Source organism: Hyperolius riggenbachi, chromosome 3, assembly GCF_040937935.1.
Source record: "Hyperolius riggenbachi isolate aHypRig1 chromosome 3, aHypRig1.pri, whole genome shotgun sequence".
Classification (NCBI taxonomy): domain Eukaryota; kingdom Metazoa; phylum Chordata; class Amphibia; order Anura; family Hyperoliidae; genus Hyperolius; species Hyperolius riggenbachi.
The window spans coordinates 23326497-23340830 of NC_090648.1; the positions used below are offsets into that span (position 1 = coordinate 23326497).

Consider the following 14334-nt stretch of genomic DNA (forward strand, 5'->3'; position numbering starts at 1 on the left):
ATTTGTTTTCAAAAGCACTTAGTGAATGGCAGCTGCTCTGTCTAACTGCCAAAAAACTGTGTAGTGAGCAGGGAAGCTGGTCAGCATAGTTGTTTAAATCCTTTTTTAGGGAATATAATACAAAAAAATAAAAGCCTTGCTGAGATTCCCCTATGAAGAGATGGACTAGTCCAGTGATCTGCAAACTTGTCTCTCCCGCTGTTAAGGAACTACAAGTCCCACAATGCATTTGCCTTTATAAATCATGACTGTGGCTGTCACACTTCCAGAATGCATTGTGGGACTTTTAGTCCCTTAACAGCTGGAGAGCCAAGTTTGCTGTTTAAAGGACTAGTCCAAAACCTGTCGCTTCTGTCAGATTTCTACTACCTACTGTAAGTGACAGCGACATAGGAGAAAAGTAATTCATGGCTCATTTTACTCTGGAAAAAAACATATTTCTTATTTGTCTATGTTTTCACATATTTTTTAATCTAAAAATTTTCACCATAGTGCTTCTTAACCTCCTTGGCGGTAACCCCGTGTGTGACACGGGGTAAGCCGCCGGAGGGTGCCGCTCAGGCCCTGCTGGGCCGATTTTCATAATTTTTGCTTTGCTGGACGCAGCTAGCACTTTGCTAGCTGCGCCAGCACTCTGATCGCCGCCGGCCCCTGCCCGATCGCCGCTATCTGCTGCGGCGCGGGCCCCCCCCCCCCCTCCAGACCCCAGCGCTGCCTGGCCAATCAGTGCCAGGCAGCGCCGAGGGGTGGCCCGGGACTCCCAATGACGTCCCGACGTCAGTGACGTCGGTGACGTCATCCCGCCCCGTCGCCATGGCGACGGGGGAAGCCCTCCAGGAAATCCCGTTCTATGAACGGGATTTCCTGATCGGAGATCGCCGAAGGCGATCGAAGCGGGCGGGGGGATGCCGCTCAGCAGCGGCTATCATGTAGCGAGCCCTCGGCTCGCTACATGATAAAAAAAAAAAAAATTTAAAAAAAAACTGCTGCGCTCCCTCCTGGCGGTATTTTTCATACCGCCAAGGAGGTTAAAGGAGAGATCTAGACTATAAAGTTAACATTTCAATCCTTAAAATAACTACAAAATTTTAAAGTTAAAGACAGGTTGTTAATTATCTGCATATGAAAATAACTACAGAGGAGGCCACTTAACCATCTATGCCGCGCAGACGTGAGCTTCACATCCGCAGCAGCAGCTGCTAGAGCCGCAGGGACGCGCTAGTCATGTCCCTGCAGTTTGGGGGGTTTGCAGGCGATCCTGCAGGCAGCTGCCCGTGATCCCGCTGTTACCGATAGCAGGGTGAAATTGGCTGCATGTGCCAATCCATACATTACTGCCGAGAATAAACAATGTGTTTGTTCAAAAACAGTGTTTATTCTTACATAGAGCCATCTCCCGCCATGATTTCTGCCGGTTTCCACCACCCCATCGGTAAATTTATGAATGGTAACAAAGTTCCCATTCATTAATATCCCCGCCGGCACTGTGATCACACGTTTCCAATGGAATCCTGCGTCACTTCCTTAGTTACAATGTAACAACACATTGGCCTCAATTCACTAAGCTTTATCAAACACTTTATCAAACCTTTGATAATGTACCGCATGGGTAAAAGCGTATTTTGAATTCACTAAGATGTTATATATTTCTTGAATGTTTTATCGATAAAATGTTCGATAAATCTATAACACCTCAGTGAATTCAAAATTAGATTTTACTCATGAGGTAAATTATTAAACGTTCAATAAAGTGTTTGGTAAAGCTTAGTGAATTGAGGTCATTGGGCTTGATTCACTAACCAGTGCTAACTCAGTTAGCACGTGTTAAGGCTTTGCACGTGCAAACTTGGGTGCTAAGTAGTTTGCACGGACAAAGCTGTTGCTGTTTGCGTGCTATTTTAGCACACGTATGGCGTTACGCAGTGCATGTGTACGGCGCTGCGCACTAAGCTCCTTTCGCGTGATAAGCCATGACTTTGGGCTTGATTCACAAAGCGGTGCTAACTGTTAGCACGCCTGTGAAAACCCCCTTAGCACGTCTAAACAAGCTTTTCGCGCATAAAACTTTACGCGCGCAAAACTTTATGCGCATAAAACTTTACGCGCGTACTGCACAGAGCGCAGGGCGCTCCGCGCGAAGTGCCCATTAAAGCCTATGGGACTTAGCGCGCATAAAACTTTACGCGCGTAAAACTTTGCGCACGCAAAGTTAGCGCGCGATCTGATTGAGAAGTCCGGTGCTAACCTACTTAGCACCCTGGTTAGCGCGTCTAAAGACTTTAGACGTGCTAAGTAGGTTAGCACCGCTTTGTGAATCAAGCCCATTGCGTGCTAAGTCTGCTTATGATGCTACTTAGCACGCAAAGTGGCTGATTTTGCACGCAAAGTGTTGCGTGTAAATTTACGAGCATAAACTCTTACCCGTATATTAGCGTGTGAAGAGCCAGTTTGAACAAGCTAAGTGGCTTTTCACTGGCGTGCTAAAACTTAACGTGCTTTTGTGAATCATGCCCTTTGTATCCTATGCAGCATGGAAAGGGCTTGATTTACAAAGCGGCGCTAAGTGTTAGCGGCGCTGTGAAAAGCCTTTAAGTGCCCCTTAAGTAGCTCTGCGCGCACTAATGGCCGCACAGAGCTACTTCGCACACAGGACCACCCACATCACACGCAGCGCATCGGGACAGTGCACGGTGCGACGTTATCGTTGCAACCGTTGCCCTGCAAACGGAGCAGCCGGTGCAATGAAAATGGCGCATCGGGTGCCTCCGAAACGGCGCATTGATGTGCCATTTTGGGGGCACCCGATGGGTCATTTACAGGGCAGCGGGTGCGATGATAACATCGCACCACGCACTATTACTGTCCCACCGCACTGTGGTTTGCACCCACTAGCTCTTAAAGAGACACTGAAGCGAAAAAAAATTATGATATTATGATTTGTATGTGTAGTACAGCTAAGAAATAAAACATTAAGATCAGATACATCAGTCTAATTGTTTCCAGTACAGGAAGATTTAAGAAACTCCAGTTGTTATCTCTATACAAAAAAGCCATTAAGCTCTACGACTTTCAAAGTCGTGGTGAGGGCTGTTTTCTGACTTTTATTATCTCAACTGTTAGTTAATTTTTTACTTTTTCTCTGCCAGAGGAGAGGTCATTAGTTCACAGACTGCTCTGAAAGAATCATTTTGAATGCAGAGTGTTGTGTAATCTGCACATATTAGAGAATGATGCAATGTTAGAAAAAACACTATACACCTGAAAATAAAAATATGAGAATATTTTCTTTGGTGCTAATCTTCTAGTAATTATTCATAGTACACAACCAATTCATTATATCATATATTTTTTTCCGCTTCAGTGTCTCTTTAAGGCCTCCTAACCGGCTTAGCGCAGGTTAGGGAATCGAGGCCAGTAGGATTTTTGCTCAGCAGGGACATATTGTGGCCAAATAGTAAAATACACCTACTGACTTTAGGGGGAAAAAATATCTATGACAAGAGGGCATATAATTATTAAATATTGGGCTAAAAATTAGTGAAGGATGTAAAACTAAAAAAAAAAATATGCACCTTTATTTCCAAATAAAATATTGTCACAATACATTGTACTAGGGATATAATTTTTTAATGTTGCAATAATCTGCAGACTGGTCACTATGGGCTTGGTGCACATAACATCGGTAACATTGCTGTGCACAAACAGCATGCAAAAATATTACCCCTACTTCTACCAGTAAGTACAGCAAGCTATGCTATTGGTGCAAGCCCCAGTACTCGAGAAGCCAAATGGTTACTACGGTAACAAGGTTACTAATGCTAACACTCAATAATGCGTTTTACCATAGCAACAGTCGTGCTACTCGAATACCCTGGGTCGGCTAACAGCATAACTTGGGGACTTACTAGTGGAAGTAGGGGTCATATTGCCATGTATTGTGTCTAGGCACAGCAATATTAGCGCTGTGTCATCAAGCTCTAAGGCCCCTATTCAATTTCCTTTTTCTCATAACTTATTCTCCTAGGTGAGGTTTTCATACCTTGTCAAAAAAAAACTTCTTTTAAGCCACCAGTAGGTATGGTAATGCTTAGAAGAACTCATGGAAAGCCATGTGATCACTTGATAGATTCGTAAGGTTCTGATTTGCTTTCCTTTCTAATTTAATGCATGATTATAACCAGCAAATCAGATCCTAAAGGCCCTTTTCCATTGTAAAGTGATGCGAATGTGGCTACCTCACCGCATCGCGTCACTTCCGCTGCTGGCCGTGTCACTTCCCCATCGGGAGATGCGGAAGTGTATGGAGGGGATGGCGGGCGGATGCGGCTGTGGAGGATCGCTCCGCACGCAATGGGCTTGATTCACTTAACCGCGATAACCCACATCGTGCTAGCGTTTTCGGTGTACATTTTCGCACGTAATCACGAAAACGCTAGCGCGCCCGTGATATGAGTTATCACGGTTTAGTGAATCAAGCCTAATGCACAGAACGGAAACTGTCCCATTGCCGTGCATTAGGATCAGGGCACACGCGGTGTGATGCGGCTATGTAGCTGCATCGCACCGCTTCTAATGGAAATGGGCCCTTACAAATCTATCAGCGGATCAAACTTATCTCATGCTTCTCAATGAGTTCTCCTAAGCATTGCCATCCCTAGCTACCAACAAACAAGAAAATACTCAAAATCATTTTGAAAGTATCATACCTTTTTCAACAACTACCACTTTTACTAGTGCCAAAAAGTGATTTTAAAGAGAACCCGAGGTGGCCTTGTATTACGTAAGTGGGGCACAGAGGCTGGTTGGTCACACTAACACCAGCCTCTGTTGCCCCATCGTGTGTCTCAAAGACCCCCCTGCTCGCTGCTATACCCCCGCAGTGCTGGCGACACGCAGCGTGTCGCCAGCACAATGTTTACTCTAGCGCTGTCTGTCAGCGCCGCTCCGCTGCCTCCTCCGCATCGCCGCTACCCGCCCTCGTCCCTTCCCTCCCGCTGATTGGAGGGAAGGGACGAGAGCGGGTAGTGGCGATGCGGAGGAGGCGTGGGAGCGGCGCTGACAGACAGCGCTAGAGTAAACATTGTGCTGGCGACGCGCTGCGTGTCGCCAGCACTGCGGGGAGTATAGCGGCGAGCAGGGGGGTCTTTGAGACACACGATGGGGCAACAGAGGCTGGTGTTAGTGTGACCAACCAGCCTCTGTGCCCCACTAACGTAATACAAGGCCACCTCGGGTTCTCTTTAAAGAGAAGATAAAAAAAAAGTTTTAGGAGAAAATTCAGGAGAAAAATTGAGCCTCTAGGGTTGCTGCACAAAGCTGCAGTAATAATGCTGTGCGCAGACAGCGCCCAGCAGGGGCGTTGCTAGGATCCTAACAGATCCGGGGCACTTTTGGGGACTCCAGATGGAAAATGGGTGTGGCCATGCACTAGAATGTGGGCTTTGTCATGGGTGGAGTCAAATTTACACGAACTTAACAGCAGTCGAAGTAGGCCTGCCTTGCAAAATGTTGGATGAAGCCGCCCTCTCCATTAATGCAAAAAAATAAATCAATCAAAAATGCAGCATATCACATAAATATGCAGTTTCAATTACAGTAAACATAACTAGGCAGAGTTACCTGGTTTCTGTGCCGGCTGTATTGGCTTTCTGCTGGGCAGGCTGGCCTGCCATCAGGTCCACCCATAGAATTCCCTAACCTTCTAATGAACCTCCTCCCATGCTCCCACAGCACCCAGCATACCAGTAATTACTTGACTGAACTTTACTCTGTTAGCTCAATCCTCAGTTGGGAGAGTAATTGCCAGTGCAACTCCTCCAGGCAGGTACATCACCTCTGCTCCACACAGTGCTACAAGATACAGTGGAAGGAGGCACTCCACAGGCAAGAACTTGCGTTGTTTTATTGCATGTCGATATACACTACATGTTTCGGGCTCCACCCTTCATCAGGTGTAACCTCCTACGACCTCCACCTACAATTTATACTGTTGACCCCTCCCTCTGGGTATTCCTTAAAAAGATGCCCATAGTCTCTGTCATTTTGCAATATGGACCAATATTTCCTCACTGCTTTGCGAATGATACCAGACAGATTATTGTAATGCAGCACAAAGGGAATTCTGATGGAAATAATTGAACTTTCATGAGTTGACCGTAGCTCTTCATCTGTTTATCCAGGGTAGACCTTGAGTGGTAGCGCCCTGTGCAAGAGACTGTACTTTTTAACCGGTTCAGCGCCGCAGTGCCGAAAATCTCATGCATCCGAGCAACGTTCACCTCCCATTCATTCGCCTATAACTTTATTGCTACTTATCACAATGAATTGATCTATATCTTTTTTTTTCCGCCACTAATTAGGCTTTCTTTGGGTAGTACATTTTGCTAAGAATTATTTTTTTCTAAATCTATTTTAACAGAAAGATTAAGAAAGAAATGAAAAAAAAAATCATTATTTCTCAGTTTTTTGCCATTATAGTTTGAAATTAATATATGCTACCGTAATTAAAACTCATGTATTTTATTTGCCCATCTGTCCTGGTTATTACACCATCTAAACGATGTCCCTATCACAATTTATGGCGCCGATATTTTATTTAGAAATAAAGGTGCATTTTTTCAATTTGCGTCCATCACTATTTATAAGCTTATAATTTTAAATAATATAATAACATATTCTCTTGACATGCATATTTAAAAAGTTCAGACCCTTGGGTAACTATTTTTAATTGTATTTTTTTTTATTAAAAAAATGTATGTGGGTAATTTTTGGTGTGGGAGGGAAATTGCTAATTTTAAATGTAAAATAATATTTTTTTTATTAAAAATGTATGTGGGTGCAGTTCACTATTTGGCCACAAGATGGCTACAGTGAAAAAACTAAAATGCTGGGGAGAAGTTTCCTGGGGGCAGAAATACCGCGCTCTCTGGATAGAAAGCGTCAGTATTTCTGCGGGGAAGTTAGATCGGTGAATGGGAATTATATTCCCATTCACTGATCGGGGGGCTAGCGGCCGGTGGCGGGAGCGCGTGTGGGGGCGCGCCCGATCACTCGCACCAGCCGGCGGCAGCAACAGTGCCTATCTGGATGAGGATGCTCGTCCAGATAGGCCAAACTGATTAAGTTTGTTTTTATGTTTATCTTTTTCCATTTTTTATTTTGTTATTTTTTTATTTTTATTATATATAGGATTATCATTATATGCATTTTGACATTATGCAATCTGTGAGGTAACAGGCTGCTATTGAAAGTTAGAAGCATATATTATAAAATAGTATGTTCACGTGGAGAGATTGACCCACCCCTAGAGGGAGGGGTCAACAGTATAAATTGTAGGTGGAGGTGATAGGAGGTTACACCTGATGAAGGGCGGAGCCCGAAAAACATGTAGTGTGTATCGACATGCAATAAAACTGAACGCAAATTCTTGCCTGTGGAGTGCCTCCTTCCACTGTATCTTGTAGCACCCAGCATACCCCCAATTGATGCACCACAGCTCCCCGCATGCCTGCCATTGAGGCACCCCAGCTGACAGCATGAGGGACATCCAGGGCACCTCAGAATAGATACAGGGCACGTGCCACTGATCTTTGGGGCTGGCGACGCCCCTGGCACACGTCAATATTGCCGTTACTACCGGCAGCAGGATACCACGATTTACACTATAAGCGTGATCTGCGGTCTTGAGTAACACAGATGTTGCTATGGTAACAGGGTTACTAATGTATTTTACCTTAACAATGCTCACAATACTGGAATGTGCTGCTAGCAAGTTTTTGCCAAAGTCATTTTTGCATCAAAAATGCTATTTCTGATTTTGAGAAAATTTTCACAAAAATTACTTGTATATTCGAGTTTTTGCAGAATTGCAAAAAAATCAATATTTTACAGCAACAAACGGGAAAACCAGTTTTTTGTTGTTTTTTTTTTTACCAAGAAACCTAAATATTTTTACCTTGAGAATTTACAAATAAATAACAAAACTTATTTTCGATGACATTTTCGCTCAGAAATCAAATGTAACATTATTTTTGCGAAAATGAATGCAAAAAGAATATTGACATTGTGCTAACGGTGATGGCATGCAATGTCTATGCACAACAATATTACCCCAGCTTCGTGCATCAACCCCCACATGGCTTTTGAAAAGATGGGAGCATCTACAATAAGCTAAACAATGGGCTATTGGTTATAGATTGTATAAATAATTACTCTGAGAAGAACTCATGCTCCTCTTTGCTTAGAATATCCCGGTTTCCTCCTGATGAGTGATCCCGATAGGAGTCGCATGGTAGATGCTTTGGCCGCTTACACACCCATTTTTCATCATAGCGCGGCTCGTAATATTCACAGACATCCTGGCCAGGCAGCTCAAAATTGCATTCCACAACTTCTTGTCTTCCATTTCGCTCATAGTAGCCTTTGAAGAAGACCTGTGTGTCCAAAATAAGCACACATTTCACCCTTAAATAGCAGGAGATAATGAAGGTAACAGTAAACATGCTATCACCGTTCACACCCGCCCTATACTTTCCCATAGTGCTGTTTTCTTTCACCCTTTATCCTGAAGTCAGGTGGGACAGGAAGGCCAATCAGACATGATCACCAGCCGGGTCACTCCAAATATATATATATGATAAATAATACCCTTGGCGGGTTACTCACTTTTGAGCAAACATAACAGGCAGAGGCAGGCCAAAGCAATAGCGGTACTTGGGGTAACGGTGATATGTCATCCTGGGCCATGGCATATGTGATTTTATGCAGAAAAAATCCCAATATGCAGAAGAGGTGTATCTGGCTCAATCAGCATCCCACCTCTTCTACCTCTTTTGCTGCCAATGTTCCCATACGCTCCTCCTCCTTAGCCTCCTCTACAGGGCTGATCGGATACCCCTTTTTAAAATCCAAATTGATTCGGATCCGGATACCTAGAAATCCGGATCCGAATCGGATATCCGAATCCGAACGTTCCGGTAGCCAAATAGAATTGGATAGCCGAACCCATTATCCGGGTAAATCCAAATTAATTTGGATATCTAGATAGAAAACCAGAAGTGGCCTTTAAATTGCTTCCAAAACATTTTTTTAAAGTAAGTAATGCATGAAGCATCATTTTTTTTAAAGAAAAACACTAATTGATTATGTGGGGTGTTAAAATACAAAAAAAAATGGTTGCAAATTAACATTAGGTCTAGGTTCCAGACAGCGGTCGTGCAGCCCACATTGGGCTTGATTCACAAAGCGGTGCTAACTGTTAGCACGCCTGTGAAAACCCCCTTAGCACGTCTAAACAAGATTTTCGTGCATAAAACTTTACGCGCGCAAAACTTTATGCGCATAAAACTTTACGCGCGTACTGCACAGAGCGCAGGGCGCTCCGCGCGAAGTGCCCATTAAAGCCTATGGGACTTAGCGCGCGTAAACTTAGCGCGCGATCTGATTGAGAAATCCGATGCTAACCTACTTAGCACCCTGGTTAGCGCGTCTAAAGACTTTAGACGTGCTAAGTAGGTTAGCACTGCTTTGTGAATCAAGCCCATTGTGTCCAAAGTCCAACCACACAACTGGGACATGACAGTTTTCAGCCCAGACACCTCAAAAAAATTACACAGCAATTGTGTTTTGGGTTAAATATACTGTAGGTGGTATCAGCAGCAGTGGCCTGTGGCACCCTGGCGGTGGGAGCAGCACAGGCAGCAGGAGCAGGGCAATGCAGCAGCAGTAGGTGTAACATGTGCCAGGGGCATGCCGGAGATTGTACCGTGTACGTGGCATGTAGCGTTGTTACCACGGCTGTAAAAAAAATTGTGAACCAGGCTTAGTTAGTAATAGTTAACAATCAGGAGGTTGTGGTGGTGGTAAAGGGTGGTAAGGCAGACATAGGGATTCCCAGCCACTTCATGTCCCCCTCTTGCTAACAACAGGGAAAGACTCGTCCAACAGGGTCTGGCGACGTTTTTTCCTTGCACTGAAAGCGGTGGAGGAGCAGAGGAGGCCACTGAGGACTGACTGCATGAACAGGTCTCAGTGTCGGCAGGAGTGGCAGAGAGGGGTTCTGGTGCTCTGAGTCCGACCATTGCCAGCACCAGCTTGCTGCGAACAGGAGTGCTGGTGAGGGTGAAGGTCTCAGTTGTAGAGCTGGTTGTGGCCTGCTCATCCACCATCAGCTGGAAAATGGCGCCTCTGCAGCGTAACTACCCCTAACAGCTGGACGGCCAGTGGCTAGCGGCGGAAAGGACACTGATGCGGCAGAACTGACGGTGGCCGTAATGTTGCTCCCTCTCCTCTTGGCCTTGCTGCCCCTCCCCGGCTGCCAGTGCCAGCAGACATAGTACAACTTATATGTGATGATGTCACCAGATGATGTGGGGTACTTGTACTTTATTAAAATCGGGGTTGGACTTTAAAGAAAATCAGCACGGAATGACAGACAGCAGAGTAGAAGACAGTGCACACTAACTGTCTAACTGTCACACTGACACTGCTCTAACAACTAACTAGCACTGCAGTACTAACTATACAATAACACAGTAATCCTATTCCCTAACTTATACTGTAGCTATGGCTAATAGCAGGCCAGCAGCACACACAGGACCTAACTTGCTGCAGTACACATAGTCTGACTGTCACTGAATGAAATAAAACAAGCTAGCTAACTAAAAACAATGGAACAATAATGTAGTGAAGGTGTTTAGCACTCAAAAACCTTAGGTTTATCACTGTATACAGCACTTGCAGGCCAGCAGCACTGGAGAATGTCTCTCAGTGAGCAGTTACAAGCAAGGACAACATTTCTCATCAAGGCACCCCTCCTTATATACAGAAGGGGCTGGCCAGGGTTCCCTTCTGTGATTGGTTGCTAGGCTTAGGCTGGGAGCCCTCTGATGGGCTCAAGGACATCAGGAGGGGCTGGCTAGGGTTCTCTTCTGTGATTGGTTGCTAGGGCTTCGGCTGGGAGGCCCTCTGATTGGCTCAATGAAGTCATGGGGCTCGATTCACAAAGCGGTGCTAACCCAGTTAGAGACTTTAGGCATGATAACCATTGCACCACTCTGGTGAAAAGCCAGTTTAGGTGTGATAAGTTTAGGCATGAAAAGTTTAGGTGTGATAAGTTTAGGCATGCTAAGTTTAGATAAGTTTAGACCGCTTGCAAAGTCCCGCACGCAAAGCAGCGCCATTAAACTTTATACAAAGTGCACCAGTCTTTGCTAGCGTAAAACTTTTGATCAGCTGTGCACTGCGGTGCTAACGCAGTTGGCGCTTAAACTTATCATGCCTAAACTTATCACACCTAAACTTATCATGCCTAAACTTATCACACCTAAACTTATCACACCTAAACTTATCATGCCTAAACTGAGTTTAGGCATGATAAAGGGCTTTTCACCAGGGTGCTAACTGTTAGCACCGCTTTGTGAATCAGGCCCATGGAGTCATCTCCATGGTTACAGTATCCGGATTCGGATATCCGACCTAAGTATCCAAATGGATTCCGGATTTTCAGATAGATATCCGAGTTAACTCGGATAGTGCTATTCGGATTTACACAGATATCTGGAATCCGAATCCGCGTTCGGATAGTGGGAAAAGTTTGGATTATCTGGGTAGTTCAGGTACCCGTAATCCGGATGAGCATCCCTGCTCCTCTGCTTCAGTCAACTGCAACACTACCTCCACCACCACAGCAGCCCCTCCAAATGAATATTTTCCCAGGCATTGATGGACAAAAGTGACGTGCAAGCGTTGGCATTTGATGAAGGAGAGGAACAAGGGAAACACTCACATGACTGTCTCCCGGCCTACAAGGTGTGATGTCCCTGCTGCTGCAGCCTACTGTGAGCTTGAAACTGTAAGCTATGAGGGTCATGATGATGAGGTGATGATGTGCCATGGATGTCCACAAGAGAAGATTCAGGAACAGGAGGAGGAGCGTTCAGAGGGAGAGACCAAGTCTCAAGGAGGGAGGAAAAGGCTAGGAAGCATGGTGAGATGCTTAAAAATCTTGCCTGTTACAGCAGGCCTCAGGCCCGCCTTGGCCACATGGACAGCTATCCTGCACCACCTTCAGCACCCAGTATGTCATTTATTCCTACTTACTATGGAGTATGCAAAAATATTTGTCTGGCGCATGAAATTTTTTTTTAAAAATTAGTAAAAATATAAAATTTTAATATACAAGGGGCTTGATTCACAAAGCGGTGCTAACTGTTAGCACGCCTGTGAAAACCCCCTTAGCACGTCTAAACGAGCTTTTCGCGCGCAAAACTTTATGCGCGTAAAACTTTACGCGCGCACTGCACAGAGCGCAGGGCGCTCCGCGCAAAGTACCCATTAAAACCTATGGGACTTAGCGCGCGCACAGGACTTTGCGCGCGATCTGATTCAGAAAACTGGTGCTAACCTACTTAACACCCTGGTTAGTGCGCTTAAAGACTTTAGACGTGCTAAGTAGGTTAGCACCGCATAGTGAATCAAGCCCAATGTCAGATATTTTAGGCCTCTCATACAGTGGATGCAAGTCAAATTTTAGGCCGTCATATGCCACCTTTTCCCATGACCTATGTAACAGTGCATGCAATTAAATGATGAGTAATTAAACTAAAATCAATGAAACTACATTTTTTTTGTCATCTCACACAGTGGCTGCATATAAAATGTATTAGGCCTCTTGCACACTGCACGCGATTCCGATTCAGATTCCGCTTTTTAATCAGTTTTTACATCCGATTCAGATTCTGATTTGCAGTTTTCTCCCTGCACACTGCAAATCGGAATCTGAATCGGATGTAAAAACTGATTAAAAAGCGGAATCTGAATCGGAATCGTGTGCAGTGTGCAAGAGGCCCAAGGCAGGTAAACCCAAAAGCCATTCTAAAGACCTTAATTTGAAAAAAAAAATAGAAACTACATGTGCTTTTTGACATTCAGGCCCAGTGCACACTGGGCGGATCCGCCGGCCGCATCCGCTTGAAAATCCGCGTGGCTAATGTAACTCAATGGGCTGGTGCACACCGGCGGTTTGAGGTTTTTAGCAAGCCGCAAACGTGCCTCTTGCTGCAAGTTTGCGGTTTGCTTAATACAATACAATACAATACAATAACATTTCTATAGCGCTTTTCTCCCATAGGACTCAAAGCGCTTAGGCTCTCTCAGATTCAGTAATTAGTAGGATGAAGTCTTCACACAACAAAAGTTATATTTCTGCAAATGCCAAACTAAACAGGTGGGTTTTCAGTCTGGATTTAAACACGTCCAGGGATGGAGCTGTCCTGATCTGTTGAGGTAAGGAGTTCCACCTCAAACCGCCAGTGTGCACCAGTCCATAGAGATACATTAGCCACGCGGATGCTGATGCGGATGCGTCCGGCGGATCACATACAAAATCTGCTCAGTGTGCACCCGGCAAATATCGGCCCTCTGCTCCCAAAACCGTTGGCGTTTTGACGATCTGCTAGCAGGTTTGGTGTGCACTGGGCCTCACACATTAACCACTTCAGCCTTCAGTCGTTTTCACTTTATGCATCCGAGCAATTTTCACCTCCCATTCATTAGCCTATAACTTTATCACTACTTATCACAATGAACTGATCTATATCTTGTTTTTTCCGCCACCAATTAGGCTTTCTTTGGAGGGTACATTTTGCTAAGAGCCACTTTACTGTAAATGCATTTTAACAGGAAGAATAAGAAAAAAACAGAAAAAAATCATTATTTCTCAGTTTTCAGCCATTATAGTTTTAAAATAATACATGCCTCCATAATTAAAACTCATGTATTGTATTTGCCCATATGTCCCGGTTATTACACCGTTAAAATTATGTCCCTATCACAATGTATGGCGACAATATTTTATTTGGAAATAAAGGTGCATTTTTTCCGTTTTGCAATGATCACTATTTACAAGTTTAAAATAAAAACATTTAGAAATATTTCATCTTTACATTGATATTTAAAAAGTTTAGACCCTTAGGTAAATATTTACATGTTGTTGTTTTTATTGTAATTTTTTGGGGGTTTTTTTGTATTAAACATTTTATTTGGGTATTTTTGGGAGGGTGGGATGTAAGCCATAGTTTTATAATGTAAATGTGTCTTGAGTTTTATTTTTTTCACTTTTAGTTGTAGTTTTACTTTTTGGCCACAAGATGGCGGCCATGAGTTTGTTTACATGACGTCACTCTAAGCGTAACATACGCTTAGAGCGACGTATGGGGGACGTTACAGCCAGAAAAAGCACAGCTTCCGAGAGAAGCTGTCGCTTTTTCAGCGGGGAGAGGAATCAGTGATCGGGCACCATAGCCCGATTCACTGATTAGCAGGCTAACGAACCGT

The 14334-nt window shown here is 44.4% G+C and overlaps 1 protein-coding gene across 5 annotated transcripts in view; it reads right to left on the reverse strand.

Moving 5' to 3' along the window:
• The window catches only part of LOC137560887 (NXPE family member 3-like), a 144629-nt gene that overhangs the window by 17893 nt on the left and 112402 nt on the right, over positions 1 to 14334 (reverse strand). For all 5 annotated transcript variants that reach the window (XM_068272045.1, XM_068272044.1, XM_068272048.1 and 2 more), the window contains one exon: positions 8212 to 8432. In XM_068272045.1, the coding sequence (XP_068128146.1) occupies positions 8212 to 8432 (221 nt within the window). The remainder of the gene's footprint in view (positions 1 to 8211; positions 8433 to 14334) is intronic.